Source organism: Eptatretus burgeri, chromosome 10 (assembly GCF_056783735.1).
Source record: "Eptatretus burgeri isolate ZD-2024b chromosome 10, Ebu_testis_v1, whole genome shotgun sequence".
NCBI classification, from domain to species: domain Eukaryota; kingdom Metazoa; phylum Chordata; class Myxini; order Myxiniformes; family Myxinidae; genus Eptatretus; species Eptatretus burgeri.
This window is the reverse complement of record NC_140970.1, coordinates 88,853,340-88,879,499: the sequence shown is the minus strand read 5'-3', so window position 1 is coordinate 88,879,499 and position 26,160 is coordinate 88,853,340. Positions and strand designations below refer to the sequence as shown.

At 43.8% G+C, this 26,160-nt stretch overlaps 1 protein-coding gene across 1 annotated transcript in view; it reads right to left on the bottom strand.

Moving 5' to 3' along the window:
• The window catches only part of DVL3 (dishevelled segment polarity protein 3), a 139,164-nt gene that overhangs the window by 27,410 nt on the left and 85,594 nt on the right, over window positions 1–26,160 (bottom strand). Inside the window, exons 8-13 of the mRNA XM_085899267.1 lie at window positions 10,392–10,531; window positions 8,550–8,626; window positions 8,315–8,382; window positions 8,021–8,167; window positions 2,858–2,989; window positions 790–957 (exon numbers count right to left, since the gene is read on the bottom strand). Of these exons, the coding sequence (XP_085755393.1) occupies window positions 790–957; window positions 2,858–2,989; window positions 8,021–8,167; window positions 8,315–8,382; window positions 8,550–8,626; window positions 10,392–10,531 (732 nt within the window). The remainder of the gene's footprint in view (window positions 1–789; window positions 958–2,857; window positions 2,990–8,020; window positions 8,168–8,314; window positions 8,383–8,549; window positions 8,627–10,391; window positions 10,532–26,160) is intronic.

The window sequence follows — 26,160 nt, the reverse complement described above, 5'->3', positions numbered from 1 at the left end:
GAACTCAGGATAGCAACCAAAATAATTTACCATCAGTCGTTGGGGCTTTCCTTGGCTATGACAAAGAAAAACGAGAACGGCACCCTGTAGAGCACGTACCTCCACCAGGCTGAACAATTTAGTGTTTGTATCCCACTGATAGGCCGGACCTGCATCTGTACACCTCAACCAAAATCGTTTAGTTACACCCAACCTTTCTTGTCACACACCCAAACTTTCCACCAAGTGTTGTCGTAATCCGTCCATACCTTTATGAGATATCATACCATTTATAGTTTTTGGCCCTCTCTCTCAATGGTGAAGAATCACGTAAAAATTATAGTATCTGTTCCGAATCTGGATCTTCAATAAAATCGAACCATTTCATCCTCGTAACACACCCAAGCTGTCCCACCAAGTTTCGTCCGAATCCATCCATTTAATGTTTTGAGATATCCTGCTCACAGACAGACTGACAGACAGACAGACAAACAGGGATGAAAATATAACCTCCATCTAACTTCATGCATCGTTGCAGTAATTTCTCTAACCAGATGCCATTCAAAAAATGAAGTATATGCTATCAAAGACTGTAATCAAGTTCATAACCTATTTTGAACATTTTTCAAAACACAAATGATTATAAATTCTCACAGGTTGGAATTGAGAACTCTTAAAATGAGTGCCAAAAAGCTTATTCAACACAGCCAATTTGAAAAGAACAGGATGGCGGGAGTGGGACTCGGAATGGTCATGAGGATGGCCTCAAATCTGCCTCCTTTCCGTTGCAGCTATGGACATGGTGCTTACTGCCACAGAGATCGCCAAAGATGTAATAGCACTGCTCTGAGAACGTAATCTTGTTGACTGTATGTCTGATGAAGCCAGCCTTCAGGAGGTTGCAGGCATATTTCCGGGCATCACGGCGATCCTGAAAGCCTTCCAGGTGGTTGAACAGCCAATCAACCAGGTCAGATCCTGGAGAAAGAAGGCATGATAAATCAGATTATGCAACCATATCGGGTATTGCAAGTGCATCTAAAATAAAGCCTCTTTATTGAAAGGCATCCAAGAATAATTATTGGCATAATGGAAGGGATTTGGGGAGGGTGAGGGGTTTGGTGTGGTCACGACCCGTTTTGCAAATAATAGTGCCTCTCAAAATTCGGACAAACTGGTTATGCACCTGCGACTACAGGCAAAGTTGTGTGACCAAAGGTCATTTGCTTTGAGCCTCTTCAAATTAAATGCCATAAGCAAAAACTTGGGCTTAATTCTGGTTGCACCTACTTCACAAATAGTACCCATCAATGACTATTCATAAAGAAGAAAAACAAAAGTATAACTGGAAGGGCATTCTTCATCATCGCAATGTTGACCGATATGTCTCCACCAACATTATTACATCATAAAAATATACTTAATTGTAACAAGTACCAAGTTTATACCAAGTTTGAGTTAAATCCCTTCAACTGTTCTCAAGTTTCATATTTTTACCTGAAATGACCTTTGATGCCAAAATCTAATCAGTTCATCTTTATATCGTAATATGTATATACTAATACCAGGTTTGGTCAAAATCATATTACTGGTTCACAAGTTAGCGCGGTAACAGAATTTTTACTTTACGGGACCTCCGACCTCTTAACCCCGTAATCTAATCCTTTTATCTTTACATCATAATACATAGTTGTACCAAGTTTGATTTGGTTCCTTTCAGGCGTTCTTAAGTTATCGCGGTAACGGAAACCTATCACGGACAGACGGACAACCCAAAAATAATGCTCCCAGCGACTTCGATGGCGGAAGCATAAAAATAGTCAAAAACAAAACATTAACAGCATAAAATGGGCTGGCAAGATAGTTCAAAACTACCATACTTGCCTTTGAGCTGTCTAGCCTGGGTTTGATTCTGGACCCGATTATAAACTGTGACCCTGGTGTTTTGCAGGCAGGGATGTCATCTGGAGAGACATTAAGCCGAAGGACCCATCTGCTTGCATTAGCAGGTAAATGTTAAAGATCCCATGTTGTATTTCATAGAAGATTACGCCATCGTATCCCGGCACCCCGACCCAATTCAAAATTTCTCTGCAAACCAACAGAGAGGCAACCGAGAGAAGATGCACCCAGATACCAAGTGCTGCAAACACTCAAAACAGCATAACATGATGCAAATAAATCGCTTCTGGAATTTATGTTGTGGCAAAATTAATTACAGAATCATAACAAGGGAAAGACAAGGAAATGTAAGCAGTAAAATGATCATCATAGCTGTCCAGATAATTGTGTGAAAACTTAGTGCCAGCGATGGCATCTTGTGGCGGCCCCAGTCACCAGGGCACTTTTCAGGTGAAATCTCCATCCCCAAAGGATGCTAAGCCATGAGGTTTGTCCATACTTGATCTTCTAAATGCTGAGTGTCAAAAAAGGAAGTAGTACGTCCCACTTTTCAAGTCTTTCAAACGACTCCGCCAGGGTCGGAATCGAACTGCCGACCTTCCAGACTCTAACCGCCATGACAAGTCTACTCTTTAGTGCATAACATATAATGCAACAATAACCCTCAAACAAAAATCGAGCTGAAGGCTGTGTTCGTTTGTTCAAATCAATGCACAGGTTTATGTTGTTAAAATACTAGCGGGCACCCCTGCCTCCTGGTTGGGAGTCCCCATCGTAGCCAACCTTTGTTGGACAATGTGATGCAGCACATTCTTCGAAATGCACTAATTTTTGAAAATTTGTAAAACCACGAAAGGTGACGCTATTTCTGCCAGGTCAATTTTGGAGTTTCAGTGACATACACATTTTCTCCATTGGAGTAACATTATTTAACAAAATACAACGATTATCCCCAACCCGCCCTGCACTTGCTGACCGATGAAAGCGTTGGGTATGGTGATCTTCAGCCACATACGATCTCTGACCTCCAGCCCTGAATCAGCTGATGCCATTGCCTTGACAACCATTGCCATGTCAGTGTGAATGGAGAGGTGCAGGTCATCAAACCCTGGAGAGGGGTGGGAGGGGAGGATGTGGGATGAAATTGACGAAGAGTGGAATAGTGGTTCAGAGATAAACGATGTATTGCCAACATGAGTCACTGTGTATTTCACCGTCATTTATGAAGTTTTGACTGATGCAAAAAAGAAACTAGAAGGGCATCCGGTAGAGCGCATACCTCCGCCACGCAATGCCTGATCCACGAGAACATATCGGGCCCAATATATTTTTGAAATATCATGCGATACAGTACTATATCGTTTTTGGCCCTATCCCTCAATGGTGCAGAATGACTTTAAGAATTAAATAATTCTCGTATCCAGATCCGGATTCGGATCTTCACCAAAATCTAATCAGTTCGTTCTTGTCACACACCCAACCTATCCACCAAATTTCATCCAGATCCGTCCACAACTTTTTGAGATATCCTGCACACAAACAGAGAGACAGACAGAGATGGGTGAACACATAACCTCCTTCACTTTCAGTGGTGGAAGTAACTAGAATGGCACTCGGTGGAGCACGTAACTCTTCTGCCAGGCTGAACAGTTTACATTTTGTATCCCATTGATAGGCCGGAACTGAATCCAGACCTGAATCAAAATCAAATCTGCTTGTTCTCATCACCTAACCAACTCATCCAACAAGTTTTGTCACAACAGCTCCACCACTTTTTGAAATATCATGCTCTATAATCTATATAGTTTTTGGCCCATCTCTCAATAACGAAGAATCACTTGAATTTTTTTTTTTAAACTTCTCGTATCTGGATCCGGAATTGGATCTTCACCAAAATTGAATCAATTCTTCCTTGTCACACACTCAACAACTGTGTGAAATTTCATCCGAATCTGTCCATAACTTTTTGAGATATCCTGTTCACAGACAAACAAATAGACATGGCCGGGATGAAAACATAACCTACGCCCACCTTCGGTGGCAGAGGAAACAATGTATTCCCATATAGCAGCAAAATCGTGCAAAAAGAAAAAGAAAAGAAAATCCCCTCAAAAGAAGAAAGTACAACTTCGAACAAAAAAACAGCTTCTATTGAGTGACAACTTCATCTCTCATAGGTTTGTGGATTAAGAGTACTCAACGCTTATGAAGACACATTGCTCGGTAATAGCAATTTCACTTTTATACACCACTACAAATAAATACCTGAATCAATTAATTAATTAATTACCGAGTGATTTTCAAATCAAGTCAGGAATGGAAGTATGTGCCGGAGCAGCATGTCACTGCGTCTACTTTCCGCTGGCATTCCAGGAGCCTCCGTCTGGCCATCCCCCAGGCAGATGCCTGGTCCATGCCATCTCCTTGAGATGCCGATCAACCTGCTGCAACCATGAGGCACATGGTCGGCCCATTGGCCTCCTCCACTCATGAGGCTCCCTCACTGAGAGAATCAAGATCAGCATCAGGTCAGGTGAGCAGGATCAGCATCAGGAAAACGAGCCACATGTCCATACAGCCGCAGCTGATGCTCACGGACGATGCAGGTAACAAATCCCATTTGAGTCTCTCTCAGAAACTGCTCGTTGGACAAAAAGTCCGACCAGCGACAGCCAAGGATTCTCCGAAGACGATTCTCCAAAGGAATTAAGTCTCCGTCTCAGATCGATGGTCAGAGTCCAAGTCTCACAGCCGTAGAGCAAGATTGGAAGCAGCAAGGACCTGAAGACTCAGACTTTCATCCTCCCGCACAGGTACCGACAGCGCCACACCCCAGGATCCAGTGAATCCATGACTCACCAGGCCAAACTCAGATGTCTATTGACCTTTGGCTCACAGCCAGCAGAGACATAAATATCACTGCCAAGGTAAGTGAATCTCTCCGTGACCTCAACATCCTCACCACAAACAAGAAAAGACAAGACAGCAGCATCCAAGATGTCAATGAAAGCCTGGATCTTAGTTTAGACCCAGGAAAACCGTAATCCCAACGGCTCAGACTCCTCATTCAGCACCTCGCAGGCCCCCAAAAGGATATCCAGAGTCTCCACAAAGATGACTGTTATCTGCGAAATCAAGGTCAGAGATCTTGACATTCCCAAAGGATGCACCGCAGCTTGATCTCTCTGACATCCTCCCCAGAATCCAGTCCATACAAGTGCTGAAAAGTGTGGGGGGCAGTATACACCCCTGTCAAACTCTAGTAACAACTGGAAATAAGTCAGAGATGGTATCACCAAATCTCACAGCACTCTCAGTACCAGAGTAAAATTCAGAAATCAGATCGATCAGTTTTGGTGGCACCCCACGAAGACCTGTAATTCTCCAGAGGGCATCCCAATTCATTGAATCAAACGCTTTGCAGAGATCATCATAGGCTGCAAGCAGCCCCTGCCGAAACTCTCATCTGCGTTCAGTGAGGACCCAAAGAGCAAGGATACGGTCAATCGTTGACCTCTTTGGTGTAAAGCCTGACTGCTCGGGGTGCTGGTGTTCAAGCAGATGATAGTGAACCCTATCAAGAAGTATTCGAGGAAAAAGACCTTGCCCAGTATCGAGAGTAGCGTCACCCCTCAATAGTTGTTGCAGAGAAGCGATCATCCTTCTCTTTCCAGAGAGGGACAACAAGGCATCTCTTCCAGTCAGTTGGAATGATGCCTGTGTTCCAGGCAGAGCACAGAACTACATGTAACGACACGAATACAGAATTTCCACCAGCCTTGAGAAGTTCGAGATGAATGCCACAAATCCCAGAAGCCTTATCCCATTTCAACTGGTTCACCGCAGCCTGTGTATCCACAAACGAAGGTGGATCACAGGTGATGGGAGAGTCAGATCTAGGGATTGTAACACCCCTGACATCCAACTTGACAGCTGGTGGATCAGCCTAGTACAGCCGCTGAAAGTAGCCGGCCCAGCGGGCCTTCACTTTGGATTCCTCTGTCAAGAGCCTACCATCCTCCGCTCTAACTGCAGTACACCGAGGGATGGGCTTGGAGGAAAGCAATGTGCAAATTCCCCTGTAAGCAGGATGATTATCACTTGACCACAGGTGATGCTCTACCCCCTCACAGATTCCTCGCTCATAGGCCTCCTTGTCCACCCTGAGTGCACGTACAGTTTTATGCCTCAACTCCCTGAACAGCTCAGCTCTGCCATTAAGCCTGGCCCTGCAACTCTGGTCAATGGTATCCAGTGTCCCATGAGAGACAAAATTCTTCTTCGTCCTATGGTGAGTTCCAAGACATCTACTGGTAACATCAAGGACAGTGGTCTTGAAGGTACTCCACAACTCTTCAGGATCTCCCAAAGCACCCAGAACCCACAAATCCCCACTCAGCCTATTCGCAAACTTCTCAGCTCCCCTCTCATCCTTGAGCTTTCCAACATCCAACCTCAGCTAGGATGGTACCATTCTCCCAGATTTAAGCTGCAACTTCAGAGTTGTTACAACAAGCCTGTTGTGGGTATTGAGGAACTGAGCACGTCGGTAGACCCTGCAGTTCCGGATCATCCTCCAGAGACCATCAACGAGCACAGGGTCAATCTCCTTTGCCACACCACCAGCGTTGGAATACCAAGTCCAGTGATGAGCCTGTGGGCACTGAAACCATGAACCAGCCACCCTAAGTCCATGACTTCTTGCAAAGTCAAGGAACTTAGTGCTATTCAGGTTCACAGTTCCAGACCCATGGGGACCAACAAATATCTCAAAACCATCACTATGAGTTCCAGTCGATGCATTGAAATCCCCCAAGACTAGAAGAGTATCTCACCTGGAGCACTGATCAACCACAGACTCGAGCGCGGCATAGAATGCGTCCTTCACGTGAGATCACTCGCCTCAGTCGGAGCATATTCAGAGACCAGGGAAACGACACCCAAGGAGTGACGGATCCTTCGTCTCATAATACGCTCGTTGACCGGTGTTACTTCAATTATCATTGGAGTCAGTTTATTGGACACAACTACAGCAACTCCTTGGGTATGGTCACCATCAGAGCGACAAGACCAATCGTTGGTGTCACCAACCGTCATGATCTCACCACAATCCGGTCTCCGAACCTCAGAGAGTGCTGCAATACCGATGTGCAAACACTTGAGTTCAGATGATAACAGACACAGGTGATCATCCTCTCTTCTGGAGAGGACATTCCAGGCACCCACCCGAAGGGACCGCCTCAGGTTAACCAAAGGAGACCACCCCGTCTGGTGGATGACACCTCAGCACCACTCCCCCACACACCACCGCAATCTGACCCAGGATGTTTCCCCATTGCTTTTCCTCCTACAATCAAGGAATGGGGTCCTGAAAGCTTTGCCCCAATCCCATCATCTCGTGAGCTGTCCTTCGAAGGGCAGTAGCACATGAGGTACTCCCACTGAGTGGGTTTTCAGTTTTCTTTGCATTTGTAGGTTTTACGGAATGAAGCATTTTATGGTGGCCGGAGTGAAAATCCTGCCACCAACCTCCTAAAATATAAAAAAAAGTAACCCAACTGCAGGAGGACATCCGCAGACACAGTTGGGCATGAGATATGGATGGCCGTTGGCTCACAAGGAGCTCTTCTGCCCTTTGACAGGTTTTGTTTTTAATTCTGCTCGGTGTCCAAGTCCAGACACCCTCCTCACTAGGAAACCTGGTTTCCTAGTTGCCGACAACCCGACCATGAAACAGGTTGGTACAGGTTTACATGGTACCCCTGCAGCAAGTCACAGATCTAATCTGGCCTGACCTGCCAAATTTCAATTCCAAGTCACCAAACACAGTACTATACTCTATACTCCCTTACACTCAATCTGGGTACATCCCCACCTGACAATGTATTTGTTTGCCAATGTTCCAAAATACTCTCCTGTATCGAGTAAATGTGTCACGAATCATGTACCTCGTTTGCCTTTCAAAACTCAAGGAATGAAAACTTTCTCATCTCTAATGGTGTGTTGCAGGATGTACAGGAAATAGCAGTAAAATTTTACTGTTGTTATCTTCTTCTTCTTTGTTAATTTGGAGGTCAATGCTTCATTAATAACAGCTTGACGACAGCATCATAAGTTGTAAGTTGCAGCTTGTACTGACGTTCAGATTCAGGTATAGAAGAGCTGATTGAGGATGAGGTGGAGGTGAGGGCGCTCAGGGAGTGAGTCATGCCATAAGGGTAAGCACCCGTCATGGCTGCTGTATGCGTTACCCAGGCAGCAGGATCAATGGGTCGCACTGGTTCACCTGCGGACAGAATGTACATCGGAAATGAGGAATAAAGGCAAAAGGAATGAGTAGCACAGGTGAGAAAATGGTACTCAGCATGGATTGTGAGTGGAAAACACCTTGTAGTGTAGGTGTGGTGAATGTGTGGGTGTGGATGTTTCTCACTGCGGGGAATAGTGAAATAACCACGAGGAGCAGGATCCCAACATTTGGCAACTGTCAACATGATTGGCCTGGAGGTTGTGGAAGTTGGGGGTAGAAGGAGGGATGAAACAGGCAAAGAGGACACAAAGTTGGTTTTTCAATCGTGATTATGGCCAAGCAAAAGTGAAACAAGAAAAAGACACCAACTGACATCTTTAGCACGTCAGAATATGAGGTACAACAGTTTCAAACTTACCCTGGTTTGTGTACAATATCCCTCAAAACCCTGACTGCATCATCATTGCTCATGTTCTCAAAGTTAACGTCATTAACCTGCAAAAGAAGAAAATAAATGACAGCAACAAGGATGAGGTGGAGGCCATTGATGGTGGCAGGGCTGAACTTGGCACTTGCTACGACGCAAAGGCCTCAAACACACGTGCAGTCATACACAGAGCAGAGTAGCAGGAAACCTGTCTCCAACTGTTTACATAAAGCCATGCGAAGACTTTGTCGTTACATCTCAGTTAAAAAAAAAAAAAAAAAAAAAGAGTACAAATGATTCTGGATGCTCGATTTGCCCAAAATTTGTTCCAAATCACCATAATCGCACTTCCTTCCTTATGCAAACAGTTATTCCATCGTGATTATGCAAGCTCCTCCGACTAAATGGACAGAACGGAATGGTGGCTAGAGATGGATCAGGCAGCCACAGGAGAGCAAAAAAATACGACAAGAACTGAAACGACATGAATGGAACTGCACTGGAATTTCTTAGCATAAACTGTGAAAACTGGTGCAATCGCACGGTGCATGGAATAGGGCGTTCATTGTCTTGACACGAAGATGGCACCTGTTTGCCTTGAAACTCATTCGATCCATTCTAACATTCTTTCCAAGCTATGCACAGTAAAAAGTAGCCTTTTAATCCAAATTGTGATTTCTTTGATCATGCTAATCTTTTGTGGACCCAAAGCAATTCCTTTGAATTTTGTGTATAAAAAGGCAATTCTTCTGCACATGCATCTCTTCAACGAACCTTAACCAATGAGTAATCGATTACGAAAAGGAGCCGCATCCGGTGTGTGTGTGTGTGTGTGTGTGTGTGTGTGTGTGTGTGTGTGTGTGTGTGTGTGTGTGTGTGTGTGTGTGTGTGTGTGTGTGTGTGTGTGTGTGTGTGTGTGTGTGTGTGTGTCACGCTTCATTCTAAAGGGGTTCCTGATGTCGTAGAATGATAAAAATTGTATCGTTAGAAAGGTAATAATCGAGTTACTTGGTTGGAAAGCGAATAATCGATCAACTTGGAACAAAAATTTGAGTGTTTAATCACAAAGATGCCCGTTTTGAAAGCCCTTCTTTCCAGAATTGAGGAAGAAGAAACTGGACCTCGAGCATCAATGTAGTGGTTCGAATGGTAACATTTATTATTCTATGACAGCAGGAACCCTTTAGAAGGAAATGAGAGGAGCACACAAAATTGTACACTGCTGTACACTAATAGTTCTCGAAGCAAAAGAAAAATATACATTTAAAAAAGTACGCGGAAGGACGACACAAACAACCACAGCCACGACAACAATACATCCATCCATCCATCCATCGGCGGGACCATACTCTGTACAGAGTGTCGGTGCTGCCAAAACAGTCTCCTGGGCTATTGGGCACAATCTTGGACGGGTCGTCACTCCGACGCAAGATACTCAAATGGCCCAATCATACCAGCAAGCTGGTACTCATTTTCCAACCTCGGAAGGATGACAGGCTGAGTAAACCCCACCTGGTATTAATTCAACAGCCAAGCACGATTTGAACTCTAGGACCCGAGGATCCCAAGCCTGCAACCCTCACCACGAAGCCAACACCAGGCATAACAACAATTAAGTATTATAAAAGATCCTTGTGCATGTGGTTCACTTCATTTTACATCCTCATTGATCCATAGATGAAGTACAACAAGCTGTCTTGATTAAACCAGTCAACAAAGCAATTGGGGGGGGGGGGGGGAGTGGCACACCAAGTTAAAGTAAATTTAAAGTCGAACAAGCAACACAAAAGAACAGAAGCAAATGGGGAAAAAAGGATAGGACAGTGTAGCTACCTGAAGTAACATGTCACCAGGCTCAATGCGTCCATCTGCCGCCACAGCGCCACCTTTCATGATCGATCCAATGTAGATGCCACCATCGCCCCGCTCATTGCTTTGGCCGACAATGCTTATGCCCAAAAAATTGTACTTCTCTGGAAAAAAAAAAGAAAGAAATGAAATAAAACGAGGGAGGGAGGGAAAAATTCATTTGATACTGTATCGGCACTTTTTCCTTTTTGAAACAAATACACTGAGAGAGGAAGATAATGTAAATAAATATAGGAAGATCAATATAAATATTTTAAAGTGGAGAGGTAGAGAAGCTTCTGGCAAGCGCCAACTGATTCTGCAACTGGGCCGGAGGGCATCAGATCACATGTCTAATAAACACCTGCTTTGCAGCTCTTGCACATCCTCTCTCTGCCCTTTTCACCATACCATTTGTGGTACATCATCTTCCTTCTGCTTGGAAATCAGCAATCACTGCATGACATGAAAGAGGTACAAAAACCAACCCCCTCAATGACAGACCAATCAGCTTACTTCCAATCATCAGCAAGGTCAGGGATTCATCAATCATCGCAGTTGACATCAAATCCTTTCTGCTCTCCAACGGCCTGATCTCAGATCATCAATTCGGATTCAGACAAGGGCACTCTACCTTGGACAGGCTGCTTCTGTTCTTATCCACTTACAAAGTCTTCATCCACAGCTTGATGGAGTACTGCTCTACCCTCTGGGCTGGAGCCCCTGCCTCACATCTTGCTCATGGAATCTCCTGCGATGAAGCTGAGTCTATGGACCTATCACTTTCACATCACAGACAGGTTGGTGGTCTCCATGTGTTCCACCACCTCCTTGCACCCTCTGCTCATTCTGTGCTCTGTTACCCCCTTATCCACCAATCCTTTTGTGCCGTGGTTTCTGCAGGGCACAAGCGGTCTGCCAGCAAACCCTTCTGGTGAAACTCTCAAAATCCAGAATCACTGCTCACCTGCACTCATTGGCCACTCTTCTTTCACGCCTGAGAGACCAACATTCGCATTATCTTCAATCTCATTCTTCCATCCAGGGCTTCAAGACAGCGGTTCACCACCACCTCAGATCACCCACCCTCCCCCATCCAAAATCATATTTTTCTACCCTCATTAAACCCTCCCCAAACCCACCTCTTTCTAAGTTTCCAGTTTTTCCTTCCTGAGAATTTGGAGCTATATCCATCTTCTCCACCCCTGTGTCTTCCCCTAGCCCTCATTCTTCCACACATCCCTTATTTCTCCAAGTCTCTGTAATTCCTGATGTTGGTGTGTCCCCCCCCTCCCCCCATTTCTCCTCTTCCTTTTGTTATGTTACGTTCTATGTTCTAGCTCCTCCATGAGCCTCGACATCATTTACAAACAGACAAAATATGACAATGAGTGATAGCTGCAACACAGCACAAGGGGTTGAATAGCAGGTGATGTGTGGGAACTGGTTTCACAGATTTAATAAATCACAGGATGAAGAAATCAGAGAGAAGAGGAGGTGGCAGTGGGCCGCAGATTTGAAATCCTGAGAGGAATAGCTCAAGACAACCAGCTCAAGATGAGTTCCACAGGTGGGAAAACAAGGGGATACATGAATGGAAATGAGCATTAAGTTTCCATAATGGAAAGGTAATAAGATAAAGTTCTGGAAGAACAAGCGTGGTTCAGAGGGGCAAGGGTTAGGCAGAAAGGTAAGACAGAGGGCAGGATGAGCAAGATCAGAATCAAGACTGCAAGGCCATGCACTATCAAGTGGTGTACAGGTGAGCAAGGAGCACACCCTGAGACAGCCTCCCATCACAAGATACGAATGAAGCACACTTCCTCAGATTCCACCGACTTGAGGGTAAGATCGGAAGCAGTAACACCAGTCCACAAGGAGAAGGCATATTCCATGACACATTAGATAACGACTTGAACATCTCCAAGATGGTCTCTAGTCCGAGTGTTGGCCAGAAAAGCGTGCATTAGGGTCCGCACAAATGTTTTTCTGCATTTATGTGATCACCAGACCATCGGAATGAATACCGTATTCCCATTGATGCCACTCTGGCACCCTTGAGCATTTTTGGAGAAACCCATCAATATGCAAATTAGCGGTGGCCATTGTCAAAATTACTATTTTTCTTAACATCTCCAAAAGTAAGCATCCAAATAGCCTCGTTGAGGTGTCTCCACCCATGTTTTTAGGGTCACTGGTCATGATAAACCCACTTAAAATTTAATAACATTTAAATATAGCTCATTAATATGCAAATTAGCATTCGCCATTATCAAAATAACAATTTCCAGTATTACCCCCAGTACAGTTGTGAAGAAATGGCTGACCTCAGAAGATCAACAGCATGAACTGTTTCTGATCAAGTAAGTTGAGGCTTGTAATGTAATGAAAGAAACATGGAGAACTGAGTTTTACTTAAGAGTAATGTCTTCTGATACAGTAGAATGATCAATATTATTTGCAAGCAAGTTTTTAATTTTCTTTATTTAACATGATCTGTCTGAAAGCAACTGTGTATTTTATTGATTTTTAAAAGTACACAGGGTGGAACCTGTTTCCTGAGAATTTTTTAAACTACGAACAAAGAAATTAAATGTTTACTGATGTTTACAATTACCTCTATTGTTACAGGTTGAGGCTCCATCACCATGGGAGACTGTTTCTTCAGTCCCTGCAATGCAACTAAAGCTGGAAAACCTCTGGTAAGAGTTGGTCCAGACAGAGTGTGAAGTATCATCCGGTCAAGCAAAGCAAGACAAGATGGTGTACATGAAGAACTTGAACAGAGATTACAGGCAGACAAATCTATCGAGCTCAAATGCCATAGAGACCGTGTGTCAACGTACACATCACGCTCGCACATAGAAAGACACTTGAAACAAATGAGTAAAGTCTGTTTGGAAGATGTTTCAACAAGCAAAAGAAGCCGCCGTTCAAAGACGACAGTATTTGACTTTAAAGAACATTGCATTTTTTGCGGAGAAAAGTGCATCGTGGACTTTGATAAGATGAATCCTAATCGTTGGCGGCGAGTTCTCCTTTGTAGGACTGCAGATCGTGTTGATCGGACAACTTTCAAACAAACTATTCCAGATGTTATCGATTCCCACCAAAATCAAGAAGGACACCAGGTCAAGATACGATTAATGGGCGCAATCGGCGATCTTCATGCTGCTGATGCGAGATATCATGATGACTGCAGAAAGTCCTTCATGGCACCTCGTTCTGTTGCAGCAGCAGCACACAGCGGCAGAGAAACTCAGGACATTGAGCCAGCTGTCAGTTCTGCCATCCTGTCGATGAAAAACGACATGTTGCGCATCTGGAATTCAGTAGAAGTCTACAATATGTACAAGGATCATGGAGGAAAGCTATACTCTCGACAAACCTTGTTATCCAAATTGTTGGATATACTTGGCTCTGAGCTTCTGGTTCTGTCTGGTGAAGGTGTCGCTAGTTTAATCTTGTTTCGCAGCAGAGCGTCTACTGCGATCAATTTAGTAGCATCAGATGAAGATGACGCCATTGATGTTTCCATAGAACGAATTGCCAAGAAGGTTGCACAGGAATCTAAGCAGTTGTCGTCCGACCCCAGTTCCTATAAGACTATAATTAATATAGATATTGCTCATGAAGCAGTGAGTTCAACCCTTCAATTGCTACTCTCCAAAATATCAGCGAAACTGGACTGCACACTTCCAGGAGCTCTGATAGGAAATGTCATAACGAATATGATCACCAATCGACCAACTACACTCCAAATAGCACTGGGAGTTCTAGTCAGTCGTGAAAGCCTCATCGAGCAGTTGTACAACTATCGTGTGACCTGTTCCTATGATGAGTTTCAGCGTTTCAAGGGATCAGCAGCAAAGGCTGCAACTGTTCACTCCGGGATCAGGGGAACCGCCAATGCTGAATGTGGCCTTGTTCAGGTTGTTGCTGACAACTTCGACACAAATATCTCATCCCAGAATGGACTCGTTTCAACACACTCTCTTGCAGTACAACTTACCATGAAAGATCAGGAGATATCTTCCACATCTGAAGATGAAGCCATCATCAGACGATTGACCCGTGATGAAATGAAGACACCTGTGACAGAAGACATTTCGGTTCAAAGGTACAAGGGACCTGAGAAACCAGCGATGCCAGTTGAAGAAGCCACACGTGTGGTGTTACCTCTCCACGTATTGGCTCATCAAGCTATACAACTTAGGAGAGTTCAAGATATGGATTTCTCTTTTCTGAAGCAAATCACTTCTGATCAGAACACACCAGAGTTTGGTGGCTTTAATACGAAGCTCTGCAGAGAGCAAGGACAATCTATCCAACCTGCAACGAGGGCCATTTATACACCACTCATAGATATGGATCCCGCTGATCCGGACACGATGTTTACAGCAATGGAGGGAAAATGCTTGACCGCAGAGTGTGGACAAACGGTAACCATCTTCACAAACGACCAACAGCTGTATCGAGTGGCCGTTGATGTTAAATGGGTTTATCCTGAGCGATTTACCCAGTTCATAGCAAGGCTGGGCGGCATGCATACCCTTATGAGTTTCATCGGTTGTGTGGGGAACTTGATGCCTGAAAGTGGGCTGGAAGACGTGATGAAATCTGCCTTTGCAGGTGTTGCTCATATGCTTGGTGGAAAAAAGTTTCCCCAAAACTTCAGGGCCCTGCGATTGGTGACTGAGGAAGTCCTTCCTTCCAGCGTGGCTCAGGCAAAAAGGCATGAAGACTTGATGGACACTCTTGAAACCAAAGCAACAAAGAGCATGACCACACACTATGGGTACAGAACCTTGTGAAACCTGTATTCATCATGATGGCATTTGTTCATGCTGAGCATGAAGGAGACTGGCCATTGCATCTTTGTGCTATGAAGGAGATGCTCCACTACTTTTTCACGGCTGGACATCACAACTATGCTAGATATGGGCTCTACTACCTTCGATCGATGGAAAGGCTTCAATGCAGACATTCTGGAAATGTTCTTAAAAGGAGATCACGTGATGCGGCACAAGAAGGGCCTATGGAAAGGCATATGGTCGGATATGTACATCGAGTCCACGTTCATGCGCTACGGTCATGACATACATGGAATCGTTGGCATTACACTGAAGCCTTCTACACTGAAGAAGTGGGCCTATAGTATGCACACATTTAGTCAGATAGTCCACGATCTCACAGATATGTCTGAGGGGCACATAGTCACAGAGGTGACCATTCACAAGGAAGAGATGCCATCACGCATATGATCTGATGCAGAGGACCAAGATAAGAGAAGGAGAAAACTCCAGTCCTGTATCGACCCACTTGACCCAAACGAATATGCAGACAGAGTTGTCAACATTGTAACTGGCAGAATTGGACCGGAGAAGGTGAACGCGCCAAGGGCAGTTGACATTGGCCGAACACAGATGCATTCGTATGAAGAAAGCTGGCCAGCAGGCTTCAACGCTCCCTTATCTAAACAAGTCATAACTATGGCAGTGACATGGAAAGTCATGCATGTGGGATCTACTGAGGTTTGTGATCTAAATCTCATCTACTCCAGGGTCATGAGACTCCAACAAAGTCGAAACATCAAACTATGTGATGTCTTGGAGTACGAGCTTACACCTGTGCCAACATCAATGTTCGATGGAAAGGGGGAGATGAGAATAGCAAAGACCAAGTCGACATTGATGAAGAATCTCCTAGTGGAAATCTCAACAAAACTGGGTCCACAACCTGAAGTCACCATCTTAGATGGTTGTGCAATCCTCTGGGTTATTCATTGGCCTAACAGGGGAATTGTGCAAGACTTTGTTGACAACTTCACAAGCTACATCATGGCAAAGGTGGACAAATCAGATGTATATCTGGTATTTGACAGATATCATGATTTCAGCATCAAGAGTGGAACAAGATTAGCAAGAGCTGGGCAGCAAGCTAGCAGGCACCACAGGTTGAACCGCCAGACTCCACTGCCTCCACAGCTAGTGGTTCTGTCAGTAACCGAGAACAAAGTTCAGCTGATAGAACTGATTTGCCATAATTTGATTGACGTTAGTCAACAGAGAAAGCAGAGCCAACACAGGCTCGTCATTACGGGACAGGAGTCTACTCCAGTGGAAATACACCACGGAGCCCAAAGGTGTCGCACTGATTTGAAGACTACGCATGAGGAGGCAGATGTCATCATGATTCAGCAAATCGCTAAAGTTGCCGAAGATGGCGCAAAATGCATCACAGTCTTCTGTGACGATACTGATGTGTTCATCTTGCTTGTGTATCACTTCGCAGAACTTCATCTGCAATGCTGCATAACAATGGAAGCAACATGTCCTGGCCGATCGTTGATCGACATTGGGGCCACTGCCAGAAAGCAATATCCACCGGGATATTGCAAGACCTCCTTGCTTTACACACACTGATAGGTTGCGACACCATTGCCCAGATGTATGGGAGAGGTAAACTGACTGGCAAGAAGACACTCGCAGCAGGCCATTCACTTCAAAAACTTGGGAATGTGGATGCATCTATTGACGATGTCATCGCCAAAGCCACTGTGTTCATGGCTGTTTGCTATGGTAGCAAGGAGAGAAGCAACATGTCTGATGTTCACAAAGAGGTGTGGTCTATGAAGATGGTGAAACCAAATGCCATCAAAGCACCAGACCTAAAGGCTCTGCCACCAACTGCAGAGTCCTTTGAACAAAACATGCGACGCGCTCATATCCAGACAGCAATATGGAAGTCAGCTGCTGAGCTGCAGCCACCATCTCTGGATCCCACTCAGTACGGATGGAAACGTGATGAGGCATCAAGATCATTACTTCCATTTATGCTGCCGCCAAACGTTGCTCTTGCACCACCAAGATCTTGGAGCTAATACGATGTGGATGTTCCTCCTACAAGCAATGCTACACAGCTCAATGCCGCTGCACAGCAGCCAAGTTACCATGCACAGTTTTCTGTACGTGCCATAGAGATACAGGCTGCAGGAATGAGCGCACCAAGACAGCTGCTGCATTTGCCCTTGATGATGACTGACACTGAATGAGACACCAAGCACTGAAGGAGCCTTCACAAGGTTTACAAACCTGTTATATATATATATATATATATATATATATATATATATATATATATATATATATATATATATATATATATATATATATATATATATATATATATATATATATATATATATATATATATATATATATATATATATATATATATATATGAACATTTGATTTACACAGGAATGTCTTCTTTTGTTCATTATGTTAGCTGCTTTCATTGCATACTGTCGAATTGTTGAATCTGTATGGATAATAAAGTGATCTATATTCACAAAGACTGAAGTGTTTTTTTCTATCTATGTCTATTTATCTACATTTTCAATAATGGTGACTGCTAATTTGCATATTAATGAGCTACATTTCAATGTTATCAAATTGTAAGTGGGTTTATCATGACCAGTGACCCTAAAAACATGGGTTTGGACACCTCAACCAGGCTGTTTGGATGCTTACTTCTGGAGATATTAATGGAAATTGTTATTTTGATAATGGTGAATGCTAATTTGCATATTAATGAGCTAAATTTAAATGTTATTAAATTTTAAGTGGGTTTATCATGACCAGTGACCCTAAAAACATTGGTGGAGACACCTCAACCGGGCTATTTGGATGCTTACTTTTGGAGATATTAAGAAAAATAGTAATTTCGACAATGGCCACCGCTAATTTGCATATTAATGGGGTTCTACAAAAATGCTCAAGGGTGCCAGAGTGGCATCAATCAGAATATTCATCAGATGGTCTGGTGATCACAAAAATGCAGAAAAACATTGTGCGGACCCTAATGCAAGGTCATCTTGAAAAATGGTGTTTGACATCCGGACTACTCCAAAGCAGCTGGCTTTGGCCAGGCACTTTGAGATATGATCTGCCATAGAGAAGTTTTAGCTGATAGTGAGGCTTCGGAGCTCCAGAGACCATACCTTTTCCAGAGGCTGAGTACAAAAATAAATTGGGCAACTTGCTCGATGCTCCTTATGGAGAGACAAAGTGAGAGATGAGGCCTTTTTTTGTGTCAAAACACATGTTCCAAGAAGATAAAATTGCTTATTTTCCTTAAGATTGTCAGTGAGGGATGCTGCTGCAGCTTACCTGCCAGAAAGGTGAGGAACAATTTCTGCAAAGTGATATATTGGATTCCCCATTGACGAAGAGGTCATTCAGATGTACATCAAGAACAGGATTGGTCGCAGAATACTACCTCAAGGGAAACTGACCTCTGGAGGTAGAACATGGAATAAAACTCTCTCCAAATTAATCTACTGCATTTGAGAGCATGGAAAACATCATAACCAGTCTAGGATGGAACTCTGGATATGAATATTATGACAGATTGGACATCAAGGCAGGTTGCTCGGCACAATCAACTGCAAAGGAGATACTCAGTACAAGGTGGCTTTGACATATTGTTTGAGATCGAGTCTGTTATTGGCAAAAAAGCAGCTGTAGGTCTATGGTAGAATGACCTGGGCGGAAGCCAAACTAATAATCGGACAACAGTGAGTTAGAGAAGACATGAGTCTGAGGATCTGCTGCAGTTAGCGATTCCATTGCTTTGCGAATGATTACGAGAAGGTTGGTTGTTCTGCAGTTTAAAGGCTCAATGGAGAGACTGCAGGTTTCCATTGGTGGGAATGGCTTTCCAGGAGGAAAAGGTAAGCTGCTTTCTGGAAATTGCCTCACTGCATGAATCGTTGTACCAGGGATGACATGTTAGGTCAGATAACTGGTAGAATGAAGGGATTTAGTGATTAAGGAGAGAGAGGAGTTTCTTGAGACATTAGTTCCAGGTACTGTCTCCAGCAGAGATGAGAAAGTGGATCAATCAGTGGAAGAGATGGTAGATTGCAGGCTCGACCAATCTGTCAGAGTCAACTGCTGATTAAAATCTAACTATCCGATCAAGTTCCTCCATTAGCCATTTATCAATGTACTGTATATGTAAAAACCTAAACTAAAAAGACATGGCAGCAATTTTGTGGTTTCTCCGTACCATCAGTGAGGCGGTCACTGAGAAATGCAACCTGAGGAGGAATTTTTTGGAGGAGGAAGTTGGACGTGAGTAAGTCAAGCAGAGAGTGGGAGCCTTAAGGAGAAATATGGGTTTGAAATCCAAGAGGATTGGTAAAGCCTGAAATGTAACAAAAGGGCTTGATTTTTGGAGGAGGAGGAGGAGGAGGAGGAGGAGGAGGAGGAGGAGGAGGAGAGGAAGAGCAGGAATTTTTTGGAGGGGAAGTTGGCCGTGAATAAGTCAAGCAGAGAGTGGGAGCCTTAAGGAGAAATATGAGCTTGAAATCCAAGAGAATTGGTAAAGCCTGAAATGTAACAAAAGGGCTTGATTGCAATACCGTGGGCAGTGTAAGGACCAATGCATGGCCAACTGGAATGGTGGCAGATGAAGTCATCTCAGATGAGGAAGAAAGAGTAGGGTGGGAGGATAAGAGGGAGTCTGAGTTGGCTGAGAAAGCCGCCTACACAGAATAATTATATTTGGGAAAGCGGCAGACCAGACACAAAGAGAAAACATCGATAAGGACTAAAGAGGGATACGGAAACAGATATTACACAGGGATTGGGGGACAGGACAGGACAGGGCAGATGCTATGAGAAAGGCCACAAAGAGAATAGGAGATATAAATCAATTAAAGGATCATTCTTCCATGAGTCTAGACTTTGTCGACATGTTTGTTTGCTTTTCATTTTACTTTTAATGATCTGGATGGAGGACAAGTAAAAAAAAACAAGTGTTGGAGAGCAAATGAAGACATTCAGGTGAAAACAGGAATATATAATAGCAAGATAAAATAGTGGGATCAAGATCGCGATGAGGGAGGTTAATTTGTGGGGGGGTGAAGGTTTTTGTTTTCATTTTCTGTTTTAAAAATGGGAAACAAGACAAACCTATTTAAGGGAGGGAGGTGGATAGAGTTTAAAGATGAGGATAAAGAGTGAGAGCAAGCAGAACAAACGAGCAGTACAAGTAGGCTACACATCATATTCAGAGATGCCAACTTTTGGAAATCAGAATTAGGGAGGATTTTTAACCGACACCAAATAATGTGCGCTAAAGCGCACATCTCGAGCGCGGAGCGCTCGACCCTTGCGGCGGGGTCCAGGGCCCGCCTTAGGGCCCTGGAAGCTCTGGGGTTCTAGACGCTCTCTAGTGCCCTCTGAGCCCTATTTTGGAGCATTTAACATGTTAAGAATTCCCACTTTTTGAACAAAAAAAGGGGAAAATTGTGCACTTTTTAATGTTACGTGTATGTTAATATTACTAAGTTAGGGGACAATCAAAGATTAACAAAAAGCACAAAAGAAGCAATATTTTTCTTACCTTACTGGCTGGTACTACTGCTGCTTGCTTTTTCCATGGCAGCTTTGCTGAGTGACAGCTGTGTGGCTCTTTTAGCCCTTCTGATTATGTCTTTGCTGTATTCTCTCTGGTAGCAAGGGATGCTATGAGCTAGTTTTTCAATTAAGAGAGCTTCCAGGGTTTTGACACTCAAATTGGGACGAAATTCAGTATGATTCTTCCGTACAAGACTGAGTGCCCGCTCACATGATGCGTTCGAATGAGGAATGACCAAGATTCCCTTCATCACTTTGCTCAAATTAGGATACTTCTTGGCACCAGTGCAGGGATCTGTGAGCTGTGAAATCCGATGCCACTGCTCATCCACTCTCACTGTCTCAGTAGCAATTGTAGCTATGGAGGCGTCTGCCTGGTAGTGAGCGAATTCACTCTCAAGACTGTCTATGTCACTATCACCGCCACTGAACAGACAGGGGAATTTCTTGATGAAAAACTCCACACAGTCAAACCCCACTTCTTGGTGTAGCTTAACATCCAGCACCTGAGCATGCTTGGCTAATTCATCATCTAGCGGCCAGGTTTTGAAGATATAATTGCAGGCTTTCACATAATATGAGCGAACTGCACTGAAGAAACCTTGGATGTCTGACTCACTCAGAGTGAAGGTGGATTTCTTGAGACTCCTTTGTTCCCTTATATACAGTTTGGCATCGTTCCCAATCATGAGGTCCTCATCATTCTTCTGATGATTTCTGTCAGAGAAGGGTACATTTACCAGAGCAACCGATGACACCGATGGTTTCAAAAACCGTACGAAGATATCTTTCAGAAGACCATTCAATTCTCCGTGCAGGAGATGAATACAGGGTTCGTCTCTTTGGAGCAGAAGATTCCCCTTCTCAAAAAGCTTGTTCGCATATCGAAGGAAGAAACAATAGAGTTTTGTTTGTGGAGACAAGAACATCCTGTTGACACGTTTTTCTCTAGATTCCTGCACAGTGTTTGAGGAAGATGCGCTTTTAGTTGTAGAACTCGTAGTACACTTAGCCGCAGGGAGATCACACTTGCGTTTACTGCCAGCAGAAGAGGTCAGACTCGTAGTACCAGATCCAATTTTACGTTTGAGGAGAGAGCTTGAGGTAGGTGCAGCCAAGGAAGAAGACCTCTGATTCGAAGGTTTTGCTGAGCTTCTATCAAGTGATTTGGCAAAAGCAGAACTTAACTTGGGTCCTTCTTTGCCTGTAGATGGGACTATCACAGTCTTTCTCAACTCTGAAGGAATCTGCTTTGTAGATGAACGTGATGAAGGGCCGGTGATGCTACCTGCTCTCAGCATTGGTTTTGGTGCTGTCCCTGCTGTCTTCTTCGCAGCAGATACTGCAGTGGTAGTGATGAATGCTGCTCCACGAGTGCTTGATCCTGCAGTGCCAGTACTGGCAGTAGATACAGTGCCGTCCTTCTTGCTCGTTGTTGGAGTCTTGGCTACAGTTGGTTGCATTTTTCTTCGTACTTCTTCTTTGAAGAAGAGGCGAAGTGGCTCCCACTGTTCAATCAGCCTGTCTAGGCACTGACCAAGGGACAGCCACCTTGTTGTGACATGCTTCAGAATCTTGTGTGTCGGGGCATCACAGAGTTCTTGCAGTGCTTTCACTCCTTTGACGCGTTTACTACTTTTGTCCAAGTAGTAGTAAATATCGATGAGAAAGTCATCTAATTCAATGGGTAAGGCCTGAGCCGCCTTCTTGGCCGTATTGTGCATCATATGGCAAGGGCATCCCATGATGTTGCACTCTGGATTTTGTTTGTGGATATAAGCAGCGACTCCTTTGTGCTTGCCCACCATGACAGAGGCATTATCAGCACAAAAGGAAACACAATTTCCCCACGGAATTTTCCTGTCACTGAACTCATGATCAAGCAGTTTGAAAATGTTTTCTCCAGTGGAATCTTGTTTGCACGCAGGCAAACTTAGCAAACCTTGCTTCACAATCCCAGCACTGTTGTCATAGTACGAAATCAGGACAGGATATAGCTGGGCCTCACCACTGTCATTGCTACCGTCTGTAGCTAGGCTAAATGGAGCTAGTCTAGCAATATCGGCAATAGATGAAGCAGTAACATTTGACAACTCACCAATTACACTGGTCAACAACAAATTTGTTGTCTGCATTTTTTAAGCTGATTTAGGACGAATCTGATGCGCTGAATCGAAAACTCACATTAGTTTTGTTCAATCAGGTCAAGTTTTTGAGATATGGCCACATGTCGTTTTTTACATTTTTGTTCACATGTACGCATGTGTGGAGCATTTTAGAAGAAGTTGGTGGGGGTAAAATGTCATGTCAAATAATTGTTTTGATTGGAAATAATTATTTTAATGACAAGAAGTATTCAGGTACGATAGTTCTAGGTGATTATGTCGAAAAGGGATCAGTTTGAAGTCATAAAACCTCAAAATCTTCCAAAAATTGGTGAGGCAAAGCATAAAGTTCGTGGATCAAAACTAAAGTTAATGGGGCAGATTTTGTAATAATGTGATACAAAAAAGTTGTATTTCTTGAAATAACGAACTCTGAAGAATGTACAATACCTACATGCGCCAATTTATGACATGCGCTTCTGCTCAAGCTTGGAGTGCCACAGTACGAACCCAAAGATTGGAGACTGTTCATTGACAGCAGCAAGCGATCACTGAAATGTGTTCTGCTACACAACGGCAACCAGTTTGCCTCTGTACCCATCGCTCACTCGACTACACTGAAGGAGAAGTATGAAGCGGTGAAGTACGTGCTGGAGAAAATTGGTTATGATCAGCATAAGTGGTTTATTTGTGTTGACCTGAAGATGGTGAACTTTTTGTTGGGACAACAGTCTGGCTTCACCAAGTACCCATGTTTTCTGTGCATGTGGGATAGTAGGGACCGTGCTCAGCATTACACGAAGAAGGACTGGCCTGTGCGGGAGGAATTGGTGCCATGCAAAGAAAGGAACATCATCAACGACCCTCTGGTGGACAGAGACAGAATACTCTTCCCACCGCTGCACATCAAGCTCGGCTTAATCAAGCAGTTCACCAAGGCTCTGGACAAAGATGGTGACTGCTTCACTTACTTGTGCCAGGCTTTTCCAGGATTGACCATGGAGAAGTTGAAAGTTGGCATCTTTGATGGTTCTCAGATCCGTCAGCTCATCAGAGATCCAGAGTTCAAAAACTCAATGAACGAAGTGGAACTGGAAGCGTGGAAGACATTTGTTTTGGTAGTGAAGAACTTTCTTGGCAACAATAAGGCCAGAAACTACGCAGAACTTGTCAACAACATGCTGACTGCTTTCAGAAACCTGGGCTGCAACATGAGCATCAAGATGCACTACCTATTTTCACATATGAACCGGTTTCCTGAGAACCTGGGTTCAATGAGTGACGAGCAGGGGGAGAGATTCCATCAGGACATGAAGGAGATGGAGACCAGGTATCAGGGTCGCTGGGACGCAGTCATGATGGCTGACTACTGTTGGAATCTGAAGAGAGACCTCCCTGCCGCTGAACATTCCAGGAGTTCGAAGAAACGGAAGTTCAAGCCCTGAAGTTTGAACAGTGGTGACGCAACATGCAATTTACTTGTACTTACCTTTATCAATGCCCACCATTCAGATGACAGTAATCGATGTTTCTATCATGTAATCAATAAATGTTGTTGGCAAAACATTTTTTTTTCTTAAAAACATGTTTAGGATGATATGTGTTGACAAAAATCAGCTGATAATGCCACAAAAATGTAATTGATTTTGTCACAAGATCTGATTTTTTCAAATCAACTTAGCACAAAAACCTGACCTGATGGAGAGAAACGGATGCCATTTCCTGATTCAGCAGTGCCAGAATACCCTAATTCACTTGTAGAAATCTAGACAACATTCAGAAAGTAAAAAATTGTTGACCAGTGTTCTTTTTTTCTTCTTTGTTCTTGTTCTTGTTCTTTTTTTTTTTTTCTTTTTTTTTTTCTTTTTTTTTTCTTGCTTTTTGTTCTTGCACATCTTGCACATCTTGCAAGTTTTTGTTCTTGCACATCCATACTTTGAAGCAACTTTTGAATCTGGAAACATCTTTTGAAATAGAGGTCCAGCATGATCTGAGACTGATATGGGCAAGTTATGTCCCACAATAAATCCACGAAAGAGAAGTTCCGCTCGGGTAACATCCTCTTCCTCGCTTGTCCCTTGTTTGGTGAAATAATTCAGAAGTGTACCGGTACTCGTGCTCGAAGATCTCTCCTTTGCAATGTCTGTGTGCCGTTTGCTTCCAACGTGCTTCCGAATATCATCGCGACCTCCGTGCTCAACTGAAATATCAACGCTGCATACTGTACAATACGCATGATGAATTCCTCTTTCAGACTTTCGAATACACGGGTATTGGAGACTGTATTCGGTCTTGTACTTCTGAGACCATTTCTTGGTCTTCGTAAGCTTCTTTTCTGCCATTTCGTAATCAACATCGAGGGCTTGAAGCATCGGTAACTTCGAAGTCGATGTTCCACAGCTGCAGCGCGACTCGTAGAACTCTCGCGGCTGTTAAATTAAACACCGCACGGTGGTCGCGACCGCCGGGCTGGTACGGGGCCCAGCTGCATGCAGTGAGCGTATCGCATGCATATACACTGTGCATACATACCGCATGCACTGTATTGCACACATACCGCATGCACTAAGTCTCAGTGCATGATCGCATAAGCGAGATCCAGACCCAATGTTTCGCTGATCCTCATTTGAATTTGCAATTTTTTACGTACAATTTGGTAGCAGCGAACGTTATGGAGTTACCACATGCTATACGTAGCAGACGATGCTTTTCATTCAATTCTCATACTAGTACATTCTGATTAGTGAACAGTGCAAAAATATCAAAATTTTGGGAGGATAAGGATAGTGATCGTAAGGGCGGGAGTTTGGGTGAATTTTCAGAAGCCTCCCGATGAAATCGGGAGGGTTGGCATTGCTGCATATTGCATCACCCAAACAAGTCCATAACATATAAACTAGACAAAAACACATTGGGATTTACAGATACAGTCATGAAGAGATGTTTTAAAATAATTTTACAATTATAATCAACTAGTAAAGGCTACCCGGCACTGTCCTGGGGAGAGAGAGAGGAGAAGGAGGGATGTTCGGCACTACCTGGCTGAGTGAGCTCTTCCCGGTGGTAGTTTTGGAACGTGTTGGACATTGAAAAAGCTTTGGGGTTATTGGCATAATGGTAGTTACCTTTTGCCTGCAGGCAATATTGCCTGACCCTACATCCCATATTTACTTTATAGCAGTCTTTGGTGGCTTCAAAACGGACGTCAAGGCCAATGTG